This window comes from Herpailurus yagouaroundi, unplaced genomic scaffold, assembly GCF_014898765.1.
Source record: "Herpailurus yagouaroundi ecotype Mexico unplaced genomic scaffold, PumYag 28, whole genome shotgun sequence".
Lineage (NCBI taxonomy): Eukaryota > Metazoa > Chordata > Mammalia > Carnivora > Felidae > Herpailurus > Herpailurus yagouaroundi.
The window spans coordinates 41,469,771-41,496,917 of NW_024412376.1; the positions used below are offsets into that span (position 1 = coordinate 41,469,771).

The following is a 27,147-nucleotide window of genomic DNA, read 5'->3' on the forward strand; positions in this document are numbered from 1 at the left end:
TCAATTCTTATGTGGAAAACAGCTGCCACCCAATGTGAAGCCTGAACATATAAAATGGGAGCTACCAAGCGCAGCTCCAAAGGGGTACAACATTACTCTGCTAAGAAAAATCCTTCAGTTACTTACAAGCTGTTTTTATGAGTAATGTGTTGTAATGGGAGAGCTACCCATAGTGCTCAAAATAATCTACAGAAGGACTGGGTCCCAGCAGGTGCCCCATGCCTTGGTCATGCAATACGCAAAGGCCCTTTACAGAGCGCCTGGGTGCCTCAGTCGGTTGCGTGTCTGACTTCAGCTCAGATCATGAGTTTGAGCCCTGTGTTAGGGCTCCTCCCCCGCTCATGCTCTGTCTCTCTCCTTCAAAAATAAATAAAAACACTACAAAAAAAATTTTTATGCTCAGAAGTTGGCTCCTTTCTGGACTCTCTTTTGGGGGATTGGGGACTTAGAGGGAGTAGAAGCTTTTTTTTCATCAGTGGCTGGTGCTTAGAGGCTGCAGAGAAGGCTTGATTGGGTACTTAGTCTCTTGCATTTCCCAGGAGGACAAAGGAGCATTAATTACTGGGGACCACCAGACTTTGTTTTAGCCACTTTATAAAATGGTATTTCATCTTAATCCTTACATTAACCCAGTCAGGTAGATATATCTTCATTTTTAAAGATAGTGAAACCAAAGCATACAGAGGTAGGAAAATTGCCCCAAGCCACAAGACTAATAAGGGACAGAGGTAGAGTTTGTCCCTGAGCTGTCTGCCCCAGTGATCATGGTGCCCTTAGACTTACTGTAAGGATTGAAATGACCTCGTTGTATATGCGAGCATTGTTTGAAGTGTGGGTTTCCCCTGGATCTGAAACCCAGTGAGATAACAGTGGCTGTGCCCTTGTTTTGAAGAGGGAGCACTGATCCCACATTAGGTCAGGTGGCTATGGTTTAGGATTATCTGTGGGGAATAAACACTTGAATCTGATTGCTGCATGTTCATCATGCCACACCTTTTGCCGAGATTTGAGGAGGAGGGCATCCCTTCCCACCAACAGAACTGAGAGGCTTGGAAATCTGAAAGTCTGCAACAGAGCAGCATTCATAATTTTTTAACGAGTAATGTGATATCCAGTTGTCTCTTTAACTTCAGTAAAGGTCTTGAAGCTAATCACAGGACCCACATACTTGACCACCAGCCATAAATGTCTGCTCACATTCATTTTTGGGGGTACAATTTTTGTCCCAGATATTTCCTTGAATCTTCTCTCCAAGTCTGTACAGAAATGATGCCATACCAACTGCCTAACGTGCTCACATCCTTCCATACGTATCCGTGTTGTCTTCCTAGGATATTTTTGGTATTTGTATTGTGTACTCGGATTTGCATGTGGCCTAATTCACGTCTTCCTTTGTGCTGTCACTTATGGGTACTGAAATCCAAAGGTTTCATTTTCAGTTGATAATGTTGATTGCTCACATTAACTTTAAAGCCCCATAATGAAAAGTTGACTTTCCAAAATGAAGACACATGTCTGAATTTTGTTATAGCTTTTGTCCTGCTTAACACTCAGAGAAAACAATGAATTCCTCTCATTATTATTTGTTTCATTGGTTTTTGTTGTTATACTTTATCATTTTCTGTGCATGGATTGGTTGCCTGTGCCTTAATATCAAAGTGTAGTCAGGGACGTCCTGAGTTCTCTGTAAATTGGAAGAGAGTTTAGGCTGGTAAAGCATTGATTTTAGAGTTAGGATGGGCTTTCATATCCTCATTCTGCTCTTAGAACCTTGGAGACTTTATATAAATTATTTAAACAAATCAAGGCCTAGCAGGATTATCTCTTGAAAGGGAATAACAGCATCTGCCCCTCTGGGTTGCTGCGAGGTTTCAAGGTATCACATATACTAAAACCCAGTTCCCGTTCCCCTTGGAGCTCCAGGTGGCCGCCTGTTTGGATTTTCCTTCCCTCTGAGAACCTAATTTGATATTCTTAGTTTAAGTTGACCTGACTTCCTGGTTCATCAGTTACATAAGCTCCTTACTAAATAGCTCAGGGAAATAGCCTCTGTAGTCCTGGGGAAGCCTTAGGGGTTGGCCTGAAGTTGTCTTATTACTCCTGGTTACTGTGTTTATTCCAAGGGGACTCAGCTTGGACCTCCTCTTCCTCTCAGTGTAGGAACCTCTTTTGTAGAAACCTCTGAGAAAAGGGCCTTTATTTTTTTTTGTTTTAAATGTTTATTTTTGAGAGAGAGAGAGAGAGAGAGAGAGAACACAAGGAGGGGAGGGGCAGAGAGAGAGGGAGACACAGAATCCAAAGCAGGCTCCAGTCTCCAAGCTGTCAGCACAGAGCCCGACTCGGGGCTCAAACTCACAAACTGTGAGATCATGACCTGAGCCGAAGCCGGACGCTCAACCGACTGAGCCACCCAGGTGCCCCTGAGCATAATTTAAAAGTCTGCTGTGGGCTCAAGGCAAGGCCTTGAGCTCCATGCTCATTTGGCTCCCCCTGCTCATTTGGCTCCATTCTGCCTTCACTTGAGCCATCTTATCTTAGGCTTCAATCTTTCTGAATCCACCCGGGGACTTTGCTAGTCACTTTGGTAAGGAGAGGGGAGAGGGGGGAGTGGGAGGGGGCCTGGCTTCCAGTTCACTCCTCACACTACGTGGCACCAAAAAGGACACCCTTCCATATGAAGGCACTAGCTATCCTAGAGATCTCAGTCAATATAACCTACCATGTTCTATTACCAGGGCCAGCCTACAGGTAAGCAGAGGAAAGCAATGCACTTATTAGGCTACAATCTCCCCATTAACCACTAACAATGCTGGAAATTCCTATGATGGGCGATTTGTCCTTTGCCAGATCTTTTTAAATTTACAGAGCTTTCTTCCCTTTGCTACAATAGTACTCTGTGTTCATTTTAGTCAAGTCAGGGGAAAAAAAAAACAGATGTGGGGGGAAAAAGTTTTAAAAGATAAATTCCTTATTTTCTTTTTAAACAATGATCATTTCAAGAGAGGGAAACACATGAGATACCAATTCTAGGGTGAACTGACTGCCCCTGGCCCAAGAAGGGTTGGGAGCTGTAAAATCAAGAAGTGATGGGGTTGAAGTAGCCCTCCCTGAAGGGGTGGAAAAGACAGTAAATGGGAAGAAAATGAGAGGAAGAGGAGGTGGAGACAAAGCTTACCTATGACCGCGATCTTAGAGTTTCTAGGTGTATGCCAAATTTCACAGACATCTGTTAAAAGTTGTTTTAAGGTGATTAGTTTTCCAAACTTCACACAAATCACTCATGGTTTGTCATGGTACACCAAGGCACAAATCAAACTTCAAAGGTACTGTGAGATCGCCCACCAAATGTTTTCATCAACTTCCAAAAAGCAATCATGGAACCAACAGTCAAGTAATTTAAAATGCCAAGTAGTTGTCTATGGGACCTCTATTTGCACAACTCAAACGAAGCAAGTGATTTCATTGATAAGAATACAAATGGTTACCAGTGAGTGCAACACTAAGCCTACAGATGACATGCAGCCCAAGGCTGTAAATGAGAGTGGGAATCTACTGTCAGATGGTTTCAAGCAACCAGCATCAAGTCTGGGTAGGCATGAATCTGTTGCACAAGAGGAGCTCTGGGCAGCAACTGGGAAAGATGGGTTAGGACTTTCTTAATATTCAGCATAAACTAAGCCAAGCCTCTAATCAGATGGGACAGAAGGATCTACTGCCCGCCTGGCCTGCCAGAGCACACAGTGAACCATACCTTGGGATACCAACATTCCCAGCTACAAAAAACTATTCTATGATGCCGCCATCTTGAAGGTGGGAAAGTGCGGGCACAAAAGGAGTTTGTTCCTTTTCATTTGAAATCTTGGGGGAAGCAGATAGCAATGGCTGCTATTTCTTACAAGAGAATTTCTTTTGGGGCTGGGAACCTAAAAGGATTACTTGTCAAGAACCTGTTCCATCATTTACAATGGAAGAAAATCTGTTCAGAGAAAACTACTTTATTGGAAAAAAAAAAAAATGACTTCGGAACATCTGAAATACCTTGACCTATGATGTAATGTCCCCCAAGGAGACTGAGCTAGCAATTCTTCACTGGCAATGAAGTCACCCATCACCTTACTGAGTGTACAGGTAAGTAATAGCTCCAGATTGATTGACTGCAATGAATAATACCCACAAGTCATAAACATCAGCAGAAACCCAAGAAATCCAATTCTGCTGTATTGTTTTCTACCTGTCAGAGGCTACTTCTGTATTTACACACTGCCCCGATCAGAATCTCTGCTGCTGTAGCTTTCCCTCTGCAAATGTGCTTTCCGGTGGCTAGGGTCATGGCATTTCTTTCCAGCCGAGCTACCGGGGTCCTATGTGATCCATATACAGTTGTCGATTTTTCAGGACATGAGATTAGGCAAGTGTATGTTTTGTAATATAGAATCACTACCCTGGATTAAAACCAGGCAGTCCAGGCATTGCCTCCTTTTTTAAAGCCCTCGGTAGAGGTTTAATGACCCCACAGCAATTTTAGTTTCATTAAAAGGAGTCTTAATCAGTATTTACTCAGAGCCTATTCTATTCAATACTGTATAGTTTGTGTGCAGAGATCATGGATTGGAAAAAAAAAAAAAAAGAAACAAAAACACCACACAATGAGAAACAAATTTACAAATGGTAAGGAAACAAAGAAAAATGCTCTAAAGAGAAAATGGTGAGATTAATTCTGTGAAATTCCTGGAGGAAGAGCTGTTAATCTCTACAAGGAAGAAGGAAGACGGAGCAAAAATGAAACACAGTTACTTTACAGACATTCAGTGATATACAGAAAGAAAGATTTCCAAAAGGAGACCATTTTTATAAATGCATAATGTTCTATTTCTTACTTTAATAACTACGTTAAGATCACTAAAAAGTTCGAAGAGTATAAAACTCAATTTCTATCATCAATAATTTTTATAATCTATCTTGGAATGAGGGAAAGATAGTACTGTGGACTGAATGTTTGTGTCTTTCCAAAATTCGTATGTTAAAATCCTACCTCCTCACATGTGATGCTATTAGGAAGTGGGGTCTTTGGAAAGTAAGTAGAATTCAGTGATGTACTGAGAGTAGAATCCTCATGAATGGAATTAGTGTCCTTATAAGAAGAGTCACAAAGCCAGCAAGCACTCCACAAACTGGAAGCAGGCTCTCACCAGAACCCGGCCATGCAGACACCTTGATCTTGGAAATCTAACTTTTAGAACTGTGGGAAATAAATTTCTGTCATTAAGCAGAAGTAAATAAATAAGCTCTCGCAGTATTTTTGTTATTATAGCCTGCACCAACTAAAATACATAAATGGGCAGGCAGGCAGAGACACTGTTGTGAGTATATAGATACGCATACACATACACATATACCACTTAAATATCAACTAACACTAAAAGGTAAATATTACCTAATACTAGAAGGCAGTATTTTCCCAATGTCCATTATTGGGTATAGACAGAGAAAGATATTTAGAATCTTCCTGTAGACTACAGAGCTAGAGAAAGCTTCTTTAGAGTGGAAACTAAATTAGACCCTAAAGATAAGTCAGATTGCCTTGAGCAAAGAAGGGGGGAGATATTTCAGGCAAAGAGAATGAAAGTATGGGGGAGCCACAGAGGGGGACCTGAAGACAGGAACACACCATCCCAGACGACGTAAAAGAAAATAAAGTGAAGAAGAGGTATCACTTATCCTGATTGCACTCCTCAGGGAAGCTGTTTACAACCACACATGCCTGGAACCAGGGGGACATTTGTCTGTATCACCTGGCATTCTGCTAGAAATGCATGCTCAGAGATTGGCCCTCAAACCTCAGGGTCACTCTGGGAAGGGGCTGGCAGTGGGGGCTTCACAAGCCCCCCAGGTGATCCTGATGTGTGCTCAAGCTTGAGATGCATTCCTTGCTTCATGATCAATCTGGACTGAAATATGCTTAGAAGAAAATCCCTCAAAAGACACACAAGGAACACTCTATATAATTCAGAGAAATATACATACATTTTATCCACTACACAGAAAGAACCAAATTCTTGAAGTAGGAGGAAGTCCAAATTATAACACAAATCTTTCCAGACTTGTTTCAGCTACTTATTTTCTCCCCTGCTTTTTTGGCCTCTCAGTGTCGGAGTGCTTTCCATGACATTTTAAAATTTGTATGAATAGGAAGCTGGGGAATTCACTCCTCGTTTGATTTATGACCAAAAATATCAAGCTCTTCACGTTTCAGGCATGAACGTGCTATGAATTGAGCATTGGCTATATCATGGCTTATAATGTCACTTTCCCACAGAACCACTCCGGAAGAAGTAGGACTAACTAAACTATTCTCCACTATGATACACACTTACTGAAAGAAATAACTAGAAATCTGGTTTTTGCTTAAACACATGCACATGCACCCACACGCACCCATGCAAATTCTACCCCCAGAGTGCCCAGGATTAGATTCTAGGTTCCTATGTAACCACTTTCACTGGTGCTTGGAGCACTAAAGTGAAAAGAGTATTTTTATTCTGGAAAAAAAAAATAGTAAAAATGACAAGCATGTTCGAGTACTTTGCAATTTAAGTCCACAATACACAGTCTTCGGCATTTAAATATATATGTGTTACAATCTTGGTGGGGGGGGGATAAATCTCATCTGGAGAATGCTTCCATATTTTGAGTTCCACATGGACTTTCAGTTACATTTTCAAAGTCTTTAGGTCACCCCAAAATTTTAGCATACCAAATGTCTCCCAGCCTTTTAATACTTAATAAGTTCATAATGATTTCATGTGAATCCAGCAGTAACTATAAAAAGCCGAGTAATGTGAAGAACACTTTCCGATTCCATTTAAAGTCCCAAGAATGCCTAGCTAGGGTCAGATGACATCATTATATCTGACTTATTTTAGGCAACTTTGATTTAAAAAAAAAAAAAAATGTTTTTTAACTTTGAAGACAAGACGCCCAAATACTCTCAAGGCTGAATTGTAAAATGTATTTTCGGATGTAATGTGATAGACTAATCAAGTAATGGCATGTAATTATTAGTGGGATTCTTTTTTTGTTTTTGTTCTCTGAGCATTTGTTTGTAATTTGACACTCTTTTGATGTCCCATCCCACCACCAATCCGCATTTATTCCACAGCTTGGTCAACGCAGAAAGACAAACCATGTAGTCAAACCAGGACCATGGTATTGTTTGTTTTGGTATATTTGTCCTAATATACCTGAGCTGATCTGCACACGCCTGGCACTAAGCCAAACTGAGATGACAAAATCAGATATTTCATTCACCAGTTGTCAAGTATGCAGCATGTTATGGAGAAAACAGAGAACACTGGCATAAAGCTCTTGAAAATTCAAACAACTAAAATATCATTCTACTGACAGTTTCAAGAGTCTATTGATCACAATGCACACACTATCCTAGGTCTAAAAGTTTACGCTGCTGGTGAGAGGACATCCGAGTATCTGAGCAGGACAATAATAAATTTCCTCTGTGTAAGCCAAAACTGCCACAAATTAAACTCAAAACAGATTTGAAACAGCTCCTATCCACTTTTCCACATGGGGAACTCAGAAAACTGTCAAGAAAGGCCTTTTTCATGTGTCCTGCTTCCTCAGGTGGTCCCACTGATTAGAGAACAGAGGTCCTCAGACCCAACACTTCAGTACCGATGCAGCACATAAACTTCAAAATGAAGGTCCCAGTCCTCCTTCCCTCAGCACCAAAGAGACACACAGCTACTTACACAGGGGATGCCCAGTCCCCAAAGCTGCCCCCATCTGTGAGAAGGTGGTTTTTGTCTGGTCCAGGAGGCCCGTGGACAGCTGCAGTCGTGGGAGATGGGGAGGAAAGTGAATCTAGATTACTGGTAGGAGTGTCCTCCTTAGGAAGGTTCGGACTGTCACCTAGGGAAGAAAAAAAAAAAAAATAACATGAACTTCCAAACAAATACACAGAAGATTGAAAAAAAACAAACCACTCCATTAATAATTATATGGCATCATTTGATTATACAATCAAATTAAATCCAAAATTATATTTATAATTTACCCTGAGATTATTCAGGGGTCCTGTCTTTAAATTTTTTGTTTTTGCTTTTAACCAAAAATGCTTAAACTAAATCATGATAATACATAGAGAGGGGTGTTTCCCCCACAAGAAAATACAATAAAATCAGTTCCAATGAAAGATGAAAGCCTCAGTTGTGGCCACAATGACTTCCTAATGTCTAAGGAACACAGTTGTAAATCAAGGATAACCTCAGGAACAATTCAGAGCAGTACACCAGCCCCAAAGTGGCCAACCTCTCACTTTCCAGTCACCTGAAGCCTCTTTAAGACACTGCTAGTCACCACTTAGTGCATAATAAATTAAACAACTCTACGGGGCGCCTGGGTGGCGCAGTCGGTTAAGCGTCCGACTTCAGCCAGGTCACCATCTCGCGGTCCGTGAGTTCGAGCCCCGCGTCAGGCTCTGGGCTGATGGCTCGGGGCCTGGAGCCTGTTTCCGATTCTGTGTCTCCCTCTCTCTCTGCCCCTCCCCCGTTCATGCTCTGTCTCTCTCTGTCCCAAAAATAAATAAACGTTGAAAAAAAATAAACAACTCTAAAGGGACCTTGTCTTCTGAGCTGGCGTCTTAGATTACAACCTAATAGTTCAATTTATTAAAATCCCAGACATAGAGAAACTTCCATCTCCCTGTGAAGATTAGGGAGGATGTTATATAAGAATCAGGCCTCTGCAGTGACTGCAGGGATGACTTTAAACCACAACTAAAAAGCATTTTTTAAATGGATTGCATGATTTATTCATTCACAGAGGACCATTTTATGAAATACATTTAGTATCGTTTGCACACATTATAGGCTGGGGTGGAAAAATGGAGAAGATGAAAAAGAGCTCACATCAGCAGCTGTTTTCCTCAACTGGTCTTCTTACTTTCACGGCACTCCCATCTACCATAACGTACCTGAACAGCACCTGTCAGAGCCTGGACCCGTCGGCCACATTCACAGTCCCCATTAAATATTAACTGCTCCAGGCTGCCTTGCAGAGGCAGAAATATTCTACTAAGAGGCACTGATTTTGCCTTGATTTTATAGATGATGGGTCACAATAGTTGATCAACAACTATCAAGCAGATGATACACAACCTGGAGGGCCAAAACCCAGCCACGGTCCTAGAAGAAAAGCCTGCGTGAACGCCAGGAACAGCAAGGATCTTGCTCTCAGAAAACCATCTTAGATTTCAATCCTACTCATAATGAAGTACAAGAGAAATTCTGGCCTCTGATTAAGCTAGATCCCAAGATGCTAACCTTGAAAATTGATTGTAAGAGATAATTCTTATTTAACTCTGACCCAGCTTACAACTCAGGCGAAGAGAGAGAATCTTAGAAATGGAGAGCTAGAAAAGTTGAATTCAGGAAAGTAGGAGTTACAGATGGCAGTGATGGCTGGAAAAAGGAATTCTTTATGGGGGCAGTTAGGAGGGAATGCCAGGATTATCATGGGCAGAAGATTCTGGTAGAGGAGAGTTTTCTGAGCTTTTTCTTTCCTAAGTGTGTCGTCGAGAAAGGTGCGTTGAAACAAGAGATGAATGCAAGCTCTGGCGGCAGGTCTCCTCCTTGGTCTAAGTGTCCCTGTGAAGCCGTGCTCAGTGCCCATTCACAAACGCGGAACGTAGAAGGCTGGAGGATTCCTCTTTGAGTGAAGTCACTTTTTCCACAGCCCTTCACCACAAAAGTGTCTAGCTAATTGGAGTAACTCAGCCGCACATACGTGGGCCAGTTTTCAGGCAAATAAACCATAACCCGCTGATAGACCACCAGGATTTCCTTCTGATTTATTTTCATTCTGGGACACAGTCCACTTTGAAACTAAAGCTACTTCTCTTTCTATGTCTGCACAGTTCAGATCCATCCAGTTCTGTTCTGCAAATATGCCCAAGAATAAGGGGCTGGAGCTCCAGCTTCCCTGGGAACTCCTGAACATGTACCTGTAAGACAGCTGCCAATTCAAGGCTTGGCTAGAAGTAGCAAAATAGGATCAGTTCTGAAGCAGAACAGGATAACCTCAGCAGTGAGTCAGACGCAAGCAGCTTCCTGGCTTCAGGAGGCTGGATCCTGGCCCTCTGCTCTCTGGGCCTCATGCCCTGTCTCTAGGGCACCGCATGACATAGCAAAAGCAGCAGCAAATGAGAGTCTGGGGCCAGTTATTCCCTGATTCATTCCTACAAGGAGAAACATTTCAATGAGAAGCAACTTTGGGGAAATGGAAAGCAAGGGTCTAGTGTTACTTTCAAAAGATGCCTGAAATGTTTTTACAACCAGATACACTAACTCATCTACATTGCTTCAAATTCTTTTCCCAAGCAGACTGACACAGCACCAACGGTCATTCAACATATTAAATCACATTCTATTAAGAGAATTTCTTTCTCCCTTCCTGCCAAACAGTAGCAATCTGAACCCTCAAGTGAAAAGAATATTGGTAGAAGGGAATATGTTTACACAAACTGATCAAATGAAGAGATACCTCACCCTACTTTCTGTGCACACAGAATTCCTTTCTCCTCCACTGTTCCGGAATGAGCTTATCTACTTGAGAATCACTGCATTTGAGGAAAAAGGCACATAAGCATTAAATACTTACAACCATTTCTGAAGCCTTAGTTCCCCCAAATCAAACTATGACTTTTTTTTTTTTCAACGTTTATTTATTTTTGGGACAGAGAGAGACAGAGCATGAATGGGGGAGGGGCAGAGAGAGAGGGAGACACAGAATCGGAAACAGGCTCCAGGTTCTGAGCCATCAGCCCAGAGCCCGACGTGGGGCTCGAACTCATGGACCGCGAGATCGTGACCTGGCTGAAGTCGGACGCTTAACCGACTGCGCCACCCAGGCGCCCCAAACTATGACTTTTTAACTAGTATGAATATAATAAAACTTATTCCCAAAACAAAACAAAACAAAAAAAAAAACTCTCCGTTCAATGATTTCTGGAATAAAGGTTTTGAATCCTATGAAACTAATTTGTACTTGAGAATTAAGGTTGGATACTCTGTTTCTCGCCTTCCATTTCTTTGGAGTGTCACACACCTGTTCCCTTAGGTGTTACCCTTTAACAGGCACCTACAGGCAGACAAATCACCTGTGAGTAACAAGACTGTTCTGGTAAGTGAGCAGAAATGATGCTGAAGGGCTTGTGTTATGAACAGACTCCGAGATAAGAAACTCACCAGAAATAGAACTACCACCACCTAGAAGAGAAAATGACTTCTTCACAGCATCCAGCTTAATTGCCACCTTCTCCACAAAGCACTTGCCAACTGCCTTTTCTGCCTCTTCTCTCCTCTCTCACAACTATCAGCAGCAACCAAGTTGGCATTCACTAATGCCACGACCTGGTTTTAATTCCCCATTTCCATTATGCATGTTTTGAGGGTGGAGACTAAGGCCTCAGTCTTGGTAATCCTTAGAGAACATAATGCAGGGCCAGGCAAACCAGAAATCTTCAGGAAATACTGTGGATTCACTGCCATGTGGAATATTATGAATACGGAAAGCCAGTGCCTCTAGGAATTGAAGAGGAGAAAACCAAATCTGCAAACCTCAAAGTATTGTTAAAAAAATCAGCACAAAGCTTCCAATTATCATCTTCTCCCCTTTCAAGCCACAGATATCTTTCACCCTCTTTATTCAATCAACAAGCATTTACTAGGCTTCTACTTACATACAAGGCACACCACAGATGCTTAGTTATAAAGGTGAAGAATCAGGGATGCCTGATTTGCAGCAATGCGGATGGAACTGGAGGGTATTATGCTGAGTGAAATATGTCAGTCAGAGAAGGACAGATATCATATGTTTTCACTCATATGTGGGTCTTGAGAAACTTACAGAAGACCATGGGGGAAGGGAAGGGGAAAAATAGTTACAAGCAGAGAGGGAGGGAGGCAAACCATAAGAGAATCTCAAATACAGAGAACAAACTGAGGGTGAATGGGGGGGTGAGGAAGAAGGGAAAATGAGTGATAGGCATTGAGGATGAGCACTGGATGTTGTAGGTAAGCAATGAACCCCAGGAATCTACCCCAAAATCCAAGAGCACACTTTACACATTGTATGTTAGCCAATTTGACAATAAATTATATTTTAAAAATAATAATAAAATAAAATAAATAAAATAAAATAAAATAAAATAAAATAAAATAAAATAAAATAAAATAAAATAAAATAAAATAAAATGTGAAGAATTAGTCCTTAAACCAAAGGTGCTCACAGTACAGTGCAGAAGACAGTCAGGTAAAGACAAACACAACAGGAGGTGGTGTCAGTCGTATTATGATTGTATCAAGGAGCTTTGAGACCCAGAAAAAGAAGTTTCCAAACCTGCCAATGGTAGAGGGAGAAAGGCAACAGGAAAAGGAAGAAATTATTGCCAAACTTGCATGGAAAGAACCCGACAGAGAAAATATTAAGGTTGAAAGCATAGAAACAAGAGAGAATGTGGCAGTTTCCAGAGCCACAAGTAGCTGGATTTGGCTGGAGAATAAGATCAAAGGCAGAAAATGAGAGTACGAAGTGGGGTGTTATATATAACCTTAGGGTATCTGACTTTGTTCCATAGTCATTGGGAAGTTACTGCAGGAATGAAGCAGGGAAGTGACATGATTCAGAGAATGGACTCAAGAGATATTCAGTACTGGGGCACTTGGGTGGCTCAGTCGGTTAAGCCTCCAACCCTTGATTTCAGCTTATGTCATGATCTCATGGTTCATACGATTGAGCCCCATGTCAGCTCTGCAGTGACAGCATGGAACCTGCTTGGGATTCTCTCTCTTCCTCTCTCTCTACTCCTCCCCCACTCACACACAAGTGCACATGCACATGCTCTCTGTCTCTCCCTCTCTCAGTGTAAATATTAAAGAGAGATATTCAGTAGTACAGTCACTAGAACTCTGTGAATAAAGGTGAAGGGTGAGAGAGGAGCCTAAGATGACTCTCAGGTTCTTAAATTAGGCAACTAGATGAGTGGTAGAATTACTACCTGAAATAGGGAATAAAAAGCAAGGAGGGAATTGGGTGTGAGAGATCATAAAACTAGTTGCAGATATCTTGGGCTGGGCTGGAGGTGTCAATAAAAAAATCCAGGTGAAAATAGCCAGAGAAGAGTTGGTTATACACTCCAGAGCTCAGAAAAGAGGTCTGTGACAGTTACTGTTGGGGTGTGTGTGTGTGTGTGTGGGTGTGTGTGTGCGCGCGCACGCGCGTGTGTTCTGAGTGTCATGGAGGTAGAACTGAAGTCATGGTATTGGAAGAAGACAAAGGAAAGCTGCAGAAAAGTAAGAGAACCTTGGAGGAACCTCAGCTGTAACGATAAGGCTTCTCCTTAAAGCAAGATTATTGGTGGTGGTGGTGGTGGTGGTGGTGGTCATGATTGTTGCTGTGATTATTAAGATAAATACAGAGAAGTGTTACTTTGCAAATATTTAGGATTCCCTCACAGACATATGTTTTCATTAAAATTGGGCAAAATAGCATGTAAGAGGCCATACCTTTCATGATAGACATTTCACTATTAGTCTGATTTTTTTTTAATGACCCTGAGTACATGAACAAGGGTTTTACTTTCATGATAGACTAAAACTTCAAAGACTGGCAGAAAATTAGAGCTAGAGGAGGAAACAAGAACTTGGTAGTTCTACCATATCTAACAACATAAGAGGACGCTCATCTCCTTAATTTTAATAGATGGGTAAGCTTTTACTTTAGTGGTTGAACTTCCTTGTTCTGACGATGACAAATGATTCTCTCCATTCATCTCTGGCCATTTCACTTAATTAGAACTGCTTCTGTATTGTTGGAGGGAAAAAGGCTTTGAGTTTTCCCTTCCATTTCATTTCCCTTTCATTTCTTTTTTGTCTTCCTCTCAAACGGATTTTGTAACTGTTAAGAAGTCAGGGATCGTTCCCTTTGAATCTCTTACCTGCTGTTTTCCACTTAGCCTAAAATGTTTGCATACATCATGAAACCACAGAAACTTTGTTATTCCTCAGAAATGGATTGTCTCCCTAGTAGCAAGAATATTCCACGTTTTTCTTGCTTAAACATCCTGGTTTATGTATTCGCAGATAAGAAAGAAAAGGAAAGGGGGACCGAAAAGAGGAAAGAAAAAAGCATAGAAAGAAAAGATCCAGTATCCTAACCGAACTTGAACTTAACTCCAGCAAGCCTCACAGTTGTGCTTCTAGGTTACCTGCCACCACCACAGCTACACAGGTACACAAATATGCCACCTGTCAGTCAGGATAGTCACAGTGCTTCTAAGTCTCAAACAGTTCATCACTAGGATCAAAGAAACATTTACTGAGAATAAAGTAACTACACTTTTAACACCACAGTAATGCTTCTACAATGAAGGTCAGTCAGGAAATTTCCAGGTAAGAAGACAATGAAATTTTAAGTAGAACCCACCCCTCCCTCCCACATACACTGCTACCACCACCACCAAAATGATAAAATAACATTTTAAAAATATCTAAATAAAAAGATATAACTGCATTCAAAAATATGTTAAACCTATCTATGAAACAGAATGGAAACAGAGCTTCAGAGGTCAGTGGGAGCATAAGCCAAAGGATTACTGACCCCAGGACCGACTGACACCAGCAGAACCAGACAGACATTTAAATCCTGTGGTGTCCTAAGTACAACACACCTACGATACACCAGGCATGGGGCTGGAACCAGGTTCTCCATGTGGAACTGGGGGTTAGGAGATGTTCTCCAAACTATACGGAAACAAATAATCTATGACCAAGTTCCCCACTCAGCAGGGAAACTAGATTTGACATGCCTACCCCTCCCATCTCCAGGATGTGATTTATGAGCAGGGATAATAAGACCTGGTTCTGAACCAAAGCACTTAGGTTGAGGCAAGAGCCAGAAAGGGAGTAGGAAAAAAAGGAGCAGAAAGAAGGAGGTTCCAACTCATCACAGCCACGAGTACACACACAAAATCCTCATTCACAATGGACTTATACAATTTCTAGAATGCAAAGAAAACTAAGATAGCAAACTCAACAAATAAAAAAATTCAGATATTTAGAGATCTGTAATATAGAAAAGAAGTGAAATTGCCAACACCCTGGTCGCAAAAGAAGAAATAAATCGAGATTTAAAGAAATAACCACTAACTCCTCAAAATTAAAGGATCTTCACAGACCTCAATTCAAAAAATTCAGAGTGCCAAACAGGGGAATAAAGAAAATATTGCACAATGGAAAGACATGCCATGCTCATGGATTGGAAGAACAAATACTGTTAAAATGTCTAAAAGCAATCTACACATTCAATGCAATTCCTATCAAAATACCAATAGCATTTTTCACAGAGCTAGAAAAAACAATCCTAAAATTTGTATGGAACCACAAAGACCCCAAATAGCTAAAGCAATATTGAAAAAGCAAAGCAAAGCTGGAGGCATCACTATTCTAGACTTCAAGTTATATTACAAAGCTGTGACAATAAAAAAAATATGGTACTGGCACAGAAACAGGTACATAGACCAATGGAACAATATAGAAAACCCAGAAATAAACCCACAATTATGCATTCAATTAATCTTTTTTTTTTTAACATTAATTTTTGTGAGAGAGAGAAAGAGAGAGAGTGTGCACACGCGAGTAGGTAAGGGGCAGAGAGAAGAAAGAGACACAGATTCCAAAGCAGGCTCCAGACTCTGAGCTGTCAGCACAGAAACTGATGTGGGCTTGAACCTACGAACCGAGAGATCATGACCTGAGCCGAAGTCAGACGCTTAACTGACTGAGCCACCCAGGTGCCCCGGTCAATTAATCTTTGACAAAGCAGTCAAGAATAGCCAATATGCAAAAGACAGTCTTCTCAGGAAATGGTGCAGGGAAAACTGGACAATAACATGCAAAAGAAAGAAACTGGACCACTTTCTTACATCATACACAAAAATAAATTCAAAATTCATTAAAGGCCTAAACATAAAACATAAAACATAAAAATCCTGGAAGAAACCATAGGCAATAACTTCTGTGACACTGGCCAAAGCAACTTTTTTCTAGATAGGTCTCCTGAGGGAAGGGAAACAAAAGCAAAGATAAACTATTGGGAGTACACCAAAATATAAAACTTCTGCACAGCAAAGGAAACAATCAAGAAAACTAAAAGGCAACCTACAGAATGGGAGATTATTTGCAAATCATATATCTAATATATATAGAATATATAAAGAATTTATAAAACTCAATACCCAAAAAAAACAAATAATCCAATTAAAATATGAGAAAACATGAAACATTTCTCCAAAGAAGACATCCAGATAGCCAACAGACACATGAAAAGATGCTCATCATCACTTACCATTAAGAAAATGAAAATCAAAACCACGATGAAATACCTCACACCTGTCAGAATGGCTAAAATCAACAACACAATAAAACAACATGTGTTGGCAAGAATGTGGAGAAAGGGGAACATTCCTGCACTGTTGGTAGGAATGCAAACTGGTGTAGCTACTGTGGAAAACAGTATAGAGGTTCCACAAAAAGTGAAAATGGAACTACCCTACAATCTAGCAATCACTACTGGGTATTTACCCTATGAATACAAAAACACTAATTCAAAGGGAGACACGCACTCCTATGTTTATAGCAGTATTATTTATAATAACCAAGATATGGAAGCAGTCCAAGTGTTCATTGATTCAGGAATGGATAAAGAAGACATATATCTATAACTACAGATACCTATATATTTATATAGGTATATTTATATATATTTATATATATTTATATATGTTATATATATATTTATATATATATCTGAATATATATATATATACACACATAAAATGGAATATTATTTAGCCCCAAAAAGAGTAAAATCTTGTCATTTCCAACAACATGGACACAGCTAGAGAATATAATGCTAAGCAAAGTAAATAAGTCAGGGAAAGACAAATACCGTATGATTTCACTTTTATGTGGAATTTAACAAACAAAACAAATGAGCAAAGAGATAAAAAAGGGGGAGAGAGACAAACCAAGAAAACACTCTTAACCTTAGCAAACAAACTGAAGTTGGAGAGGGGGTTGGGGGATGGATTAAATAGGTGATGAGCATAGGGTGTCGTATGGAAGTGTTGAATCACTATATTGTACACGTGAAACTAATATAACACTATATGTTAACTGGAATTAAAATTAAAACTTAAATAATAAAACATTTCACATAAGATACATTTTTGCAAAACTTAAGAGTATCAAATACAAAGAAAAAACAAAAAAAGCATCCTGATAGAGCAGATTATACAAAAAACAAACCAGATTGACATCAGAGTTCTCAACAGCAACTCTGAATGCACAATAATGAAGTAATACATTTTTTCATGTTTATTTATTTATTTAGAGAAGGAGAGAGAGACAGAGAGAGAATGAGCAGGGGAAGGACAGAGAGTGTCTCAATCAGGCTCTATGCTGCCAGCGAAGAGGCTGACATGGGACTCACACCCACAAACCATGAGATCATGACCTCAGCCGAAACTAAGAGCTGGACCCTTAACCAAGTGAGCCACCCAGGAACCCCATGAAGTAATATTTTTAAACCATTAAAGAATTTTGAGCAAGTAATTATATATTCAAAATGCCAAACAGCCATTCAAATGTGAGGCCACAATAAACATATTATTATACATAAAAACACCCAAGGTTTATCACACAAAGAACTACACTGATAACATTCTTAAAGAAAATACTAAAATGTTTAAATCAAAGAAGTAATGTGAAATGTTCAACAAACTTGATAATGCTATTGTTAACTTTTTAAAACTCTAGGACAAAAGAAAAGTTAAAAACATAATGAAAATGATCCAGAACAAAAATTCTGGAAAATACCACGTGGTGGGGGGAATGTAGCCCAGAGCAGAAGAGAGTGCACTAAATTACTTGTCTTATTAGGGGTAGAGAGAGCAACACATATAATTAAGTATAAGAAACCAAGAGATAAATGAGATAAGTCCCAAAATAAGAGCAATCACCTTAGCAACAAAAACAGAATATTGGAAACAGAAGAACATTTGTGTGTTTTTTGGAGGAAAAAGAAAGAAAAGGCATATCAAAGTTTATTAAATAAAAATTATAAAATAATAGAAATCCTAACACAATGGTAAATACAGTAACAGAACTGGATTAAAATTAACAGTTAAAAGACTGTGACTTTCAGGGGCACCTGGGTGGCTCAGTTGGTTAAGCACCCGACTCTTGATTTTGGCTCAGGTCAGGATCTCCCGGTTTTTGAGTCCAAGGCCCTCCGCTGACAGTGCAGAGCCTGCTTGCAATTCTGTCTCTCCCCCTCCCCCATGTGTGTGTGTGTGTGTGTGCGCGCGCGCGCGAGCGCTCTCTCTCAAATAAACAAACTTAAAAAAAAAGAAAAAGACAGTGACTTTCCAAATATATTTTTTTATCCAACAATATGTTGACTACCAAAAAAACATGCTTAAAACAAAAGGTTGAGGGGCGCCTGGGTGGCGCAGTCGGTTAAGCGTCCGACTTCAGCCAGGTCACGATCTCGCGTTCCGTGAGTTCGAGCCCCGCGTCGGGCTCTGGGCTGATGGCTCAGTGCCTGGAGCCTGCTTCCGATTCTGTGTCTCCCTCTCTCTCTGCCCCTCCCCCGTTCATGCTCTGTCTCTCTCTGTCCCAAAAATAAATAAACGTTGAAAAAACAAAAAAAAAAATTAAAAAAAAAAAAAAAACAACAAAAGGTTGAAAGTAAAAAGCATTAACATGTGCTAGGCAAATATTAAGACAATGATCTTAAATTACATGAGAGACAGAGTCATGGTAAAGGGACAAGATGATCCAACAAGAAAATAAGCACCTAATGATATAAGCCTTAAGCAACAAGTAGAACTGTAAGGAAAAACAGAAAAAGCAACAATTGTTATTGGAGACGTTAACACACTCTTCTCAGGTCTACTATCATCAGGCAGGCCAACAACAAAAACAAAACAGAGTCAACATTACAAAGGTGATCTGTTACACACACACACACACACACACACACACACACACACACACTTCGCAATAAGCAGAGGATACATATTCTTTAAGAACACATATAATAACAACAACAAAGCAGGAATAGACCCATAAATACAACTGATGGTTGCCAGGGGAATGAGGTAAGAGGATGGGCAAAATGGGTGAAAGGGAATAGGAGGTTCTGGCTTCTGGTTACAGAATGAGTAAGTCATGGGGATGAAAGGTACACAGCATAAGAAATACAATCAGTGGTATTACAATAGTGATGTAATGGGACAGATGGTAGCAACACTACTGATGAACACAGCATAATATGTAGACCTGTGGAATTACTAAGTTCTATACCTAAACTAATGTAACATCGTGTATCAATGATACTTCAATAAAAAAAAAAAACACATAGAATATTTTTGAAGGAAGATTAAAGTCTTAAATACCAAAGATTGAATAATATATATACTGTCTTCTCAGATCAAAATTGCAAACTATTTATAACTTCGTAGACAAAAGGACAGATTTTAAAATTTCCATATGTGGGAAAACTAAATATGGTTAAAAAAGAAAATCCTAATGGAAATTTTGGAAAATTTAGAATTCAATGATAATAAAAACATTTCGTATCAAAATTTGTGAAACATGGCAAAATAATATCAATGAGAACTTTATAGCTCTAAAATGTTTACTGGGAAACAAAAAAGGTTCACAATACTTTTATGCCGATTTTAAATAGACATTTTTCCAAAATAGTGATAGTCAACAATCATGACTGTTTAAACGGTCAAACTAAATTTAGTTTGGGTAAACTCTCAATAAAACTAAAATTTACCGAAATATATTTGTTGTATTTTCTTTATTATACTGCACTGATTCAACAAGGCTCACTTATATATTATAATTAATGTAAACAAGGTATACCAAAAAGTAAAAAGCTAATATTCTTAACTATTATTGTCATTAGTTATTGGCATTAAGACTTTCTGGGGGTAAAAAAATCTCCAAAGTCACAGTGGAAATCAATGAGAAAATGTGACTAGACAAATAAAAACTCATCCTAAGTACAGAGAAATAAGACTCATGACTAAACATGATCTATTACACTTTTGAGGGTGACTTTAATCAAAATTAGGTGGGCTCTTTCAGCAGAAGGGGGTGAACAAAGCTGCTGTAGTTAATATCCTTCTCTTGGGCCTGGATCCATTTTCTTGTCATTCTTTATTTTCTATCTTTTAAAATAGGGCTGCCCAGTAATAAATAACCAGTATGGTCTTGCTTAGAGTATTCTGACATCTTTTCCCAATTGGTGTCTCTTCTCTAATGACACTGTACCCAAGGAAGACTTAAGAACCAAACATTCAGGCTTTATGACCGACGCTGAGGAGGGCTGAGCAGGTGGGAAAGAGAGAAAAGATATCCTCAAGAATAAACACCTGTCACAGATGCAGACAGACAACAGCTTTGGGAACTAAGCTGTTGGGACAAGGCTGAAAGTGGAAGGGAATTACAAATGCTGCAGTAGGAAGTTTCGTTTGTTTGTTTTGCTAACTTATATAAGCCTGTTCAAAACACAACCTTTGAACGAAGCAGGGACATAGTCACGCCGCCCTAGTTTCCAACATGTGGCAGATATTATGACATCAATAAAATCCCTTTCGAGCCACAGACATCTTTCCTCCTAATGTTACACAGGACGTAAAGTGTACTGAAAAGGAGAGGGATGCCCTGTATCAAATACAGTACTCCCAAATCTATTTCCAGTATTTTCTGACATAATTCCTACTTCATTAAAATAGTCTGAGTTGCTATATTTCACCATGTCAAAAAACAGATTCTAATGCTGCCCTGACTGGTGTAAATTAGAATAAGCCTAAATTTGGTTTCCCTCCCCTCAGGTCAGTATGCTGTTAGACTTGGCATTGTAAATAAAACCTAACGCCGAACAAAAAATATGGAAGTGACTTGTATAAATAAAGCTAAATAAGTCCAGGAGCTGGTGAGAAGCTTCAGATATATGAAACAGTAGAAGGAAAACATTTTCCACCGATTTTCATAAAACCAACATAATAGATGGAAGGGGGACCAACAATGGAATTTTAAGGCCAAGAGCAATCAAAGAATTCATTAATGATTCAGTGCAGAGGAACAGTTAGCATGCATTAAGCAGAGCTGTTCTCTGAAAAGTGTTAAACACAGGTTCAAACTATACTACTTGACTCATGAGAAATAAGACATCCTAGAATTGCATACTGGATCAGGATAATGACCCATCTAGGAGAGAATTCTACTTTTAATAAAGACAGCCAAAGACAATCTAGTTGTCCACGGCCTCACATTTTCTATCCAAGTCTTAGAAGTACATCATTATGTCTACTTGCTCTCAGACCACTGGGTGAAATCATTGCAGACAGTGAAAAATCCAACAGTTCCAGCTCTGAGTAAGGAGTGTGACTTCCAGAGTGGTTCACTCTTACATTACTGCTCCAAAGGCAGGATTTTCAGTTTCATCCAGTGTTTTTTTGTTTTTGCACCTTGTCCTTAGCACTAGCATTCCCAGAATTATTGATTTGCAGACATCAGGGTGGCAAGATACCCAGAATAATTACATCATATTATCTTATACATTAGCTTTCCTTAACTGGAAGAATAGACACACGCACACACACAGCTCCTTTCTTAAACTAATTAGAATAATAGAGATAGGTTAGGAAACTCAAAGTTTGACTTTAAAATTGAACTTTTCGAAATGCTAATGTAATTGGATATTCTTTTTAAAAAGAGCAAATCCACCCCTACCTTTCAAAGGCAATTCTTCTTAACCATCCATAGAGTGGAAAGTGGTAAATGATTACTGTTGGTAAAGTTTAGGTTCTTTGATCAGAAAAATCTTCCCTAAGTCTTACATTAGGGAAAAAGGGGGAGGAGGCCTAAGAAATTAACCGTGCCAAATGCCCATTAAGGAAAGAAAGCTAATTGTGTTTCTCAGCAGTGGGAGATGCACTGAGACAGGTTATAACTGCCAAGTGGAAGGAAAGGTTCCTCAAGTCCCACTTACCCAAGTTCTTAGTTCTGCTACAAGTTAAAGCAATGTCATACTGGGTAGGGGGCAAGATGTCCCAATTCCTCTCATTTCATTTTGCCCTCGTCCAACAAGACAAACGATAATGGGAACCTTAATGAAGCTAAATAACATGCAGATTAATGACAGTGGCTAAATGAGAAGAAATCACTTGGGTAATACAATTTCTTTATCTGAAACTGTGTCTAGGAAAGGTTATCTCAACAGAATAACCTCCTACTCTCAATCCCAAAAGCAAAACAAAACAAAACTACATACAGATATGCATCTCCCAAAAAGATTACGTAAGAGGGAAAAGGCAACTCCTGAACTCTAAATTAATGCATCACATTAAGGCATAAAAAGATGTAACGAAGTGGCCATAAAATTATACAGCAAATTTTATTTTCTGTTGCCCAAAGATTTAAAAAATGAAGTATGATGATTGCCCCCCAAATCTACCACACAGCTAAGATACACCAAATGTGTATGCCAGGAGAAGTTCATGAGGGAATCAGCTGTGTTAATATCACATGACATAAAACATAAGACCCCATTATAACGTTATAGCAGCAGCTAATAGGCATTAGGTTACAACTCCAGGAACCACCTCTACCACTTGCAAAGGTCGATGGAAGTCTGTAGCAATTCAATTATAAAGTGAATAAGACCGGTTCAGTTGCAATGTCAATAGAAGTCAAAGCAAATTGCTTTACTCTGTAAAGCAGAGAGCATTTTTACAACATCATCACAGTCCTGAGGTATTATTTACAGACTCAGATTTCTGCCTACATAAACAAACAAAAAATATAACAACCATGTACTATTATCCTTAGGAACCAAAAAGTAATCAGATACTGAATCAAACTGTCTTCCATAAACTTCTGAGGAAGCCTGACACTTTGACAGCTCAGGAAATTGACATCACTGCCCAGAACACAAACTCCAGTCCAGCTGAGACAATGAAGGCTGCTGGACTCCTGGCTATTTACCTGTCTTCCTCCCCTGCCAGCTGCCTCACCTAAGGAACGTTAATTATCATCAAAGGCCAAATTAAGACACTAGAAACCAATATGCCTAGGCATTAGGCTTGACAAAAATAAAAGACTGAGTTACATTTTCTTTCAAAGTATACTGTATGTGAAAATATATTTGAAGCCCTCTACTTCATACATGAAGCCCTCAACAAATAAGCTCAAATTCTTGAGTATTTACAAAACAGTGGGTGGTTTACAACTCTTAACTCATATATTCTTGGCAAAAAAAAAAAAAAAAAATCACGTGAAATTTTATTGCCCCAAACTTGTGAGGCTTGGGGGCGAATTTGCCATGATCATAAAAGAGAGAAAGCACACGGATTTAAATCCAGCTTACTTAATTTTTTTTAATGTTTTTTTTTTTGAGAGAGTGAGACAGATGCAAGTAGGGGAGGGGCAAAGAGAGAGGGAGACACAGACTATGAAACAGGCTCAGGCTCCGAGCTGTCAGCACAGAGCCCGATGCAGGGCTCGAACTCACAAACCATTGAGATCATGACCTGAGCTGAAGTAGGTGGCTTAACAAATTGAGCCACCGAGGCGTCCCTAAATCCAGGTTACTTTAAATCCAAACTTCACCACAAACAATTCTACCAGTCAATACAACTCTTTGCTACCTAAGTCTTTCCAGTGATAGCGATCCCCAAGATGCTAGGACAATGTGGCTCTGAGACAGCAGCCCAGGTAGAAGGCGAAATATATTAAATCAAATGGGAAACCACTAAGCAGCAAGAGCCCTCCATTCTCACAGTGGCACCAGTGAAGTCTGTCCAAGTCAGCTCTTGCCGGAACAATGGCATAGGAACAACAGCATACGCTTCTTGCTAGGGAATCTGCTTCATTCTTTCCACTTCAAATCTTAAACTTACACTTAGCACACTAAATACCGAGCACAGCTTGCATCAGTGTTAAGCTGAAACTTCTGTGACTTCAACACATAGATATTTATATATTTATGTGGTATATACTTATGTGATATACATGTATATTCATGTGTTTATATGCATATGTGTGTATAACAATATGGTGCATAAAAGTAATATGTACAAATATGTATAACAATATTTGTGTATGACAAGTAATATGTATGTGTGTATGACAAGTAACCAGTAATATAGGAAAAAGAATTACAGGTATGTATAAAGAAGAAAACCATGGCTCTCATCCTTTAAGTATAACCACTGTCATAACTGATTAATATGCTTCCAGATTTAGTTCTGTGCTTATACATGTATTTACACAATTTTTCCTCTAGAAGTGAGATTATTCTGAAATTTCTGTTTACAGCTTGCTTTTATTCACTTGAAAGCATACCAATGTGTATTATCTTTTTTAATAAATTTTTTTAATGTTTATTTTTCAGAGAGAGAGAGAGCGAGCGCGCGCGCACAAGCAGGGAAGACACAGAATCCAGAGCAGGCTCCAAGCTCTGAGCTATCAGCATAGAACCCAACGCGGGGCTTGAACTCATGAACCATGAGCTCACGACCCGAGCCAAAGTCAGCCACCTAACCAACTGAGCCACCCAGGCACCGCCCCATGTGTATGATTTCTGGGAAAACATTTTTACTATCATCTGAAGGCTGGAAGTGTGTGTGGTTAGTAAGGGGCTTCCACCATATACTTGAGTTGGGCTATAGAACACAGGGCCCTTTTAGGAATACATCTGTACAACAGAACACATAGAATACTATACAGCAGTGAAAAGGGGGGAAGGAAAGCTCCCTGTAGAAACATGAAAACCAACAATGAGTACATTATAATTTTTTTTTTAATTCGGTACAACTGGCTGTTGGGTGAAGAAGGTAAGAATATCTGCTTGTAAATACATAACGGATTCTGGAAAGATGGGTGAGAAACGACAGGTTAACCATGTGAAACCACTGCTCTGCAATCATTTCTGATGCACACAAACAGCAATTTCACATGGCGTGATCCTACTAACGGTGGTCAGCAATCCAATTTGATCTCAACTCTGAAATGATTTAAGAAACTGTAGGTTGAACTACATGAAATTCCTGATGCTTTAGTACTTTTGACTTAATGAAAAAATTTTTTTTTGAAATTGCTGATATTAGATAACTTTGGAACCCAAAGATGGCACTTCCATATGGCTCAAGCCAGTACCGTCAGTGATTGCAGATGCCCTGTGCAGGTGCAGCCGGGTGAGGGGAACGAGCTGACAGGGTGGAGCAGACACTTGTCACTACATCGTTGTATACTTTTTTGGGTTTCAAACCAAGGAACCTGTTACCTATTGTTGTAATTTTTTTAATAAAAGGAAGAACAAAGAGGGAAAAAAAATACCAGCAAAATCCAATATATTCAGGCAGCATCAAATTGCTGATTGCATTCCCTTTACACATCTCTAACAACCCACTGAAGCACCAGGTACCTGAGAGATCTGCATTACAGCTAACGCAAGAGCAGGTAATTGTCCATTTTGGTAAATGGTTACATAAACCACATGAAAACAAACATGTCACTGAAATAAAATGACTGCTCCTCCCTCTCCCCCTCCCAGAAAAATGAGCACCCCCTTTTCTCTTGGAGGGCCCATTTCTGTCACCGTGCATTGTGCCCCAGGTTTACAACCATACACATCTCTGGTTCTCTCTTCACCTGCATCTCCTTCAGGAAGACCATTATTCTGATTCCAGTACTTTCTTACAATGAGAAAACTAAGAATCATTCCTAAAATTAAAAAAGAATAAACTGACATACTGTTTGAAATGCAGAGCATCTCTGAAAGACTCAGAGGCAAACAGGCTATGTCTACGGACTCCAGGGAAGAGAAGATGTCACTGCAGCACTTGTGTTCAGCACACTAGCAGCATGGAAAAGGGGCCAGGCTGTGGGATTGCACTGCCTGGGTTCAATCCTGGCATTGTCACTGGCCAGCTGTGAGACAGGTGACTTACTGATCTCTGGGCCTCAGTTTCCTGAACCATAAAATAGGGATGATCATAATACTACCTCTCAGATGGTTATGAGGATTATCTATATCTAACGAACATTGCTAAAAACAGTATCTGGCATATAGTATGGTATAGGTCACTGATCACCATTATCAACCCTCCAAATTCTGTATCCTGTTATTGCATTAACTATTAAAATTTTTAAGAAAAGGAATATACCTGTCAAATAACTGAGTTAATAAAGACTTAATATTATTCTATTCTGACCCAAAGAGAAAAATAAAATCATGACCGTAGTCACATTTGAAGCCCAAAAAATCATGCTGCTGATTTTAATTTTTTTTTTTTTTTGAGAGAGAGAGAGAGGGAGACAATATACGTGCAAGTGGGGGAGAGAGAGAGGCAGAGGGAGAGAGTCAATCTCAAGCAGACTCCACACTTGGCACAGAGCCTGACGTGCGGCTCGATCCCACGACCCTGGGATCATGACCTGAGCAAAAATCAAGAGTCAGACGCTCAACCAACTGAGTCACCCAGGCACCCCATGCTGCTGACTTTAGAGAATACTAGTATCTGCAAAACGTCAGCCTGATAATTCATTTTAATAGGTTTGAAGAATTCTTTTCATCCAAGAGTAACATTCAACTTCCAGATACTGCTCGGAGGGTACACAGCAATGCCATGGAGAGCGGAATGAGCCCTCAGAGGGAACCAAGCTGCAAAGTTGCTACCCAGAGTTCACAGAGGGCAACTAGAGGGGACTAGTTACAGGAGTATTCTCCATTATTGATTCAATCTCATTCTTTTTCGTCAACAGCTGTTAAGAATTCAGTAAGTAAAAATGAGCTGCCACTGGTTTGTTTTGTTATATTAATTGTAGACAACACCCTCACTTAGTGGTAATTTTTATCACGGTTCAAAAGAGTTTCTTCTGGGTAAGAGAAGTTACCTGGAATTGGCCACATTGAGATAATACCTTCCCCTCTTTAAGATTTCTGCTCATCTTCCTGGCTATCAAAGAAAACGCTTCAAATCACTCACTC

At 39.7% G+C, this 27,147-nt stretch overlaps 1 protein-coding gene across 3 annotated transcripts in view; it reads right to left on the reverse strand.

Annotated features, from left to right (window-relative positions):
• Nucleotides 1–27,147, reverse strand: part of ARHGAP10 (Rho GTPase activating protein 10) — a 339,539-nt gene that overhangs the window by 21,223 nt on the left and 291,169 nt on the right. For all 3 annotated transcript variants that reach the window (XM_040472772.1, XM_040472753.1, XM_040472763.1), the window contains one exon: nucleotides 7,767–7,926. In XM_040472772.1, the coding sequence (XP_040328706.1) occupies nucleotides 7,767–7,926 (160 nt within the window). The remainder of the gene's footprint in view (nucleotides 1–7,766; nucleotides 7,927–27,147) is intronic.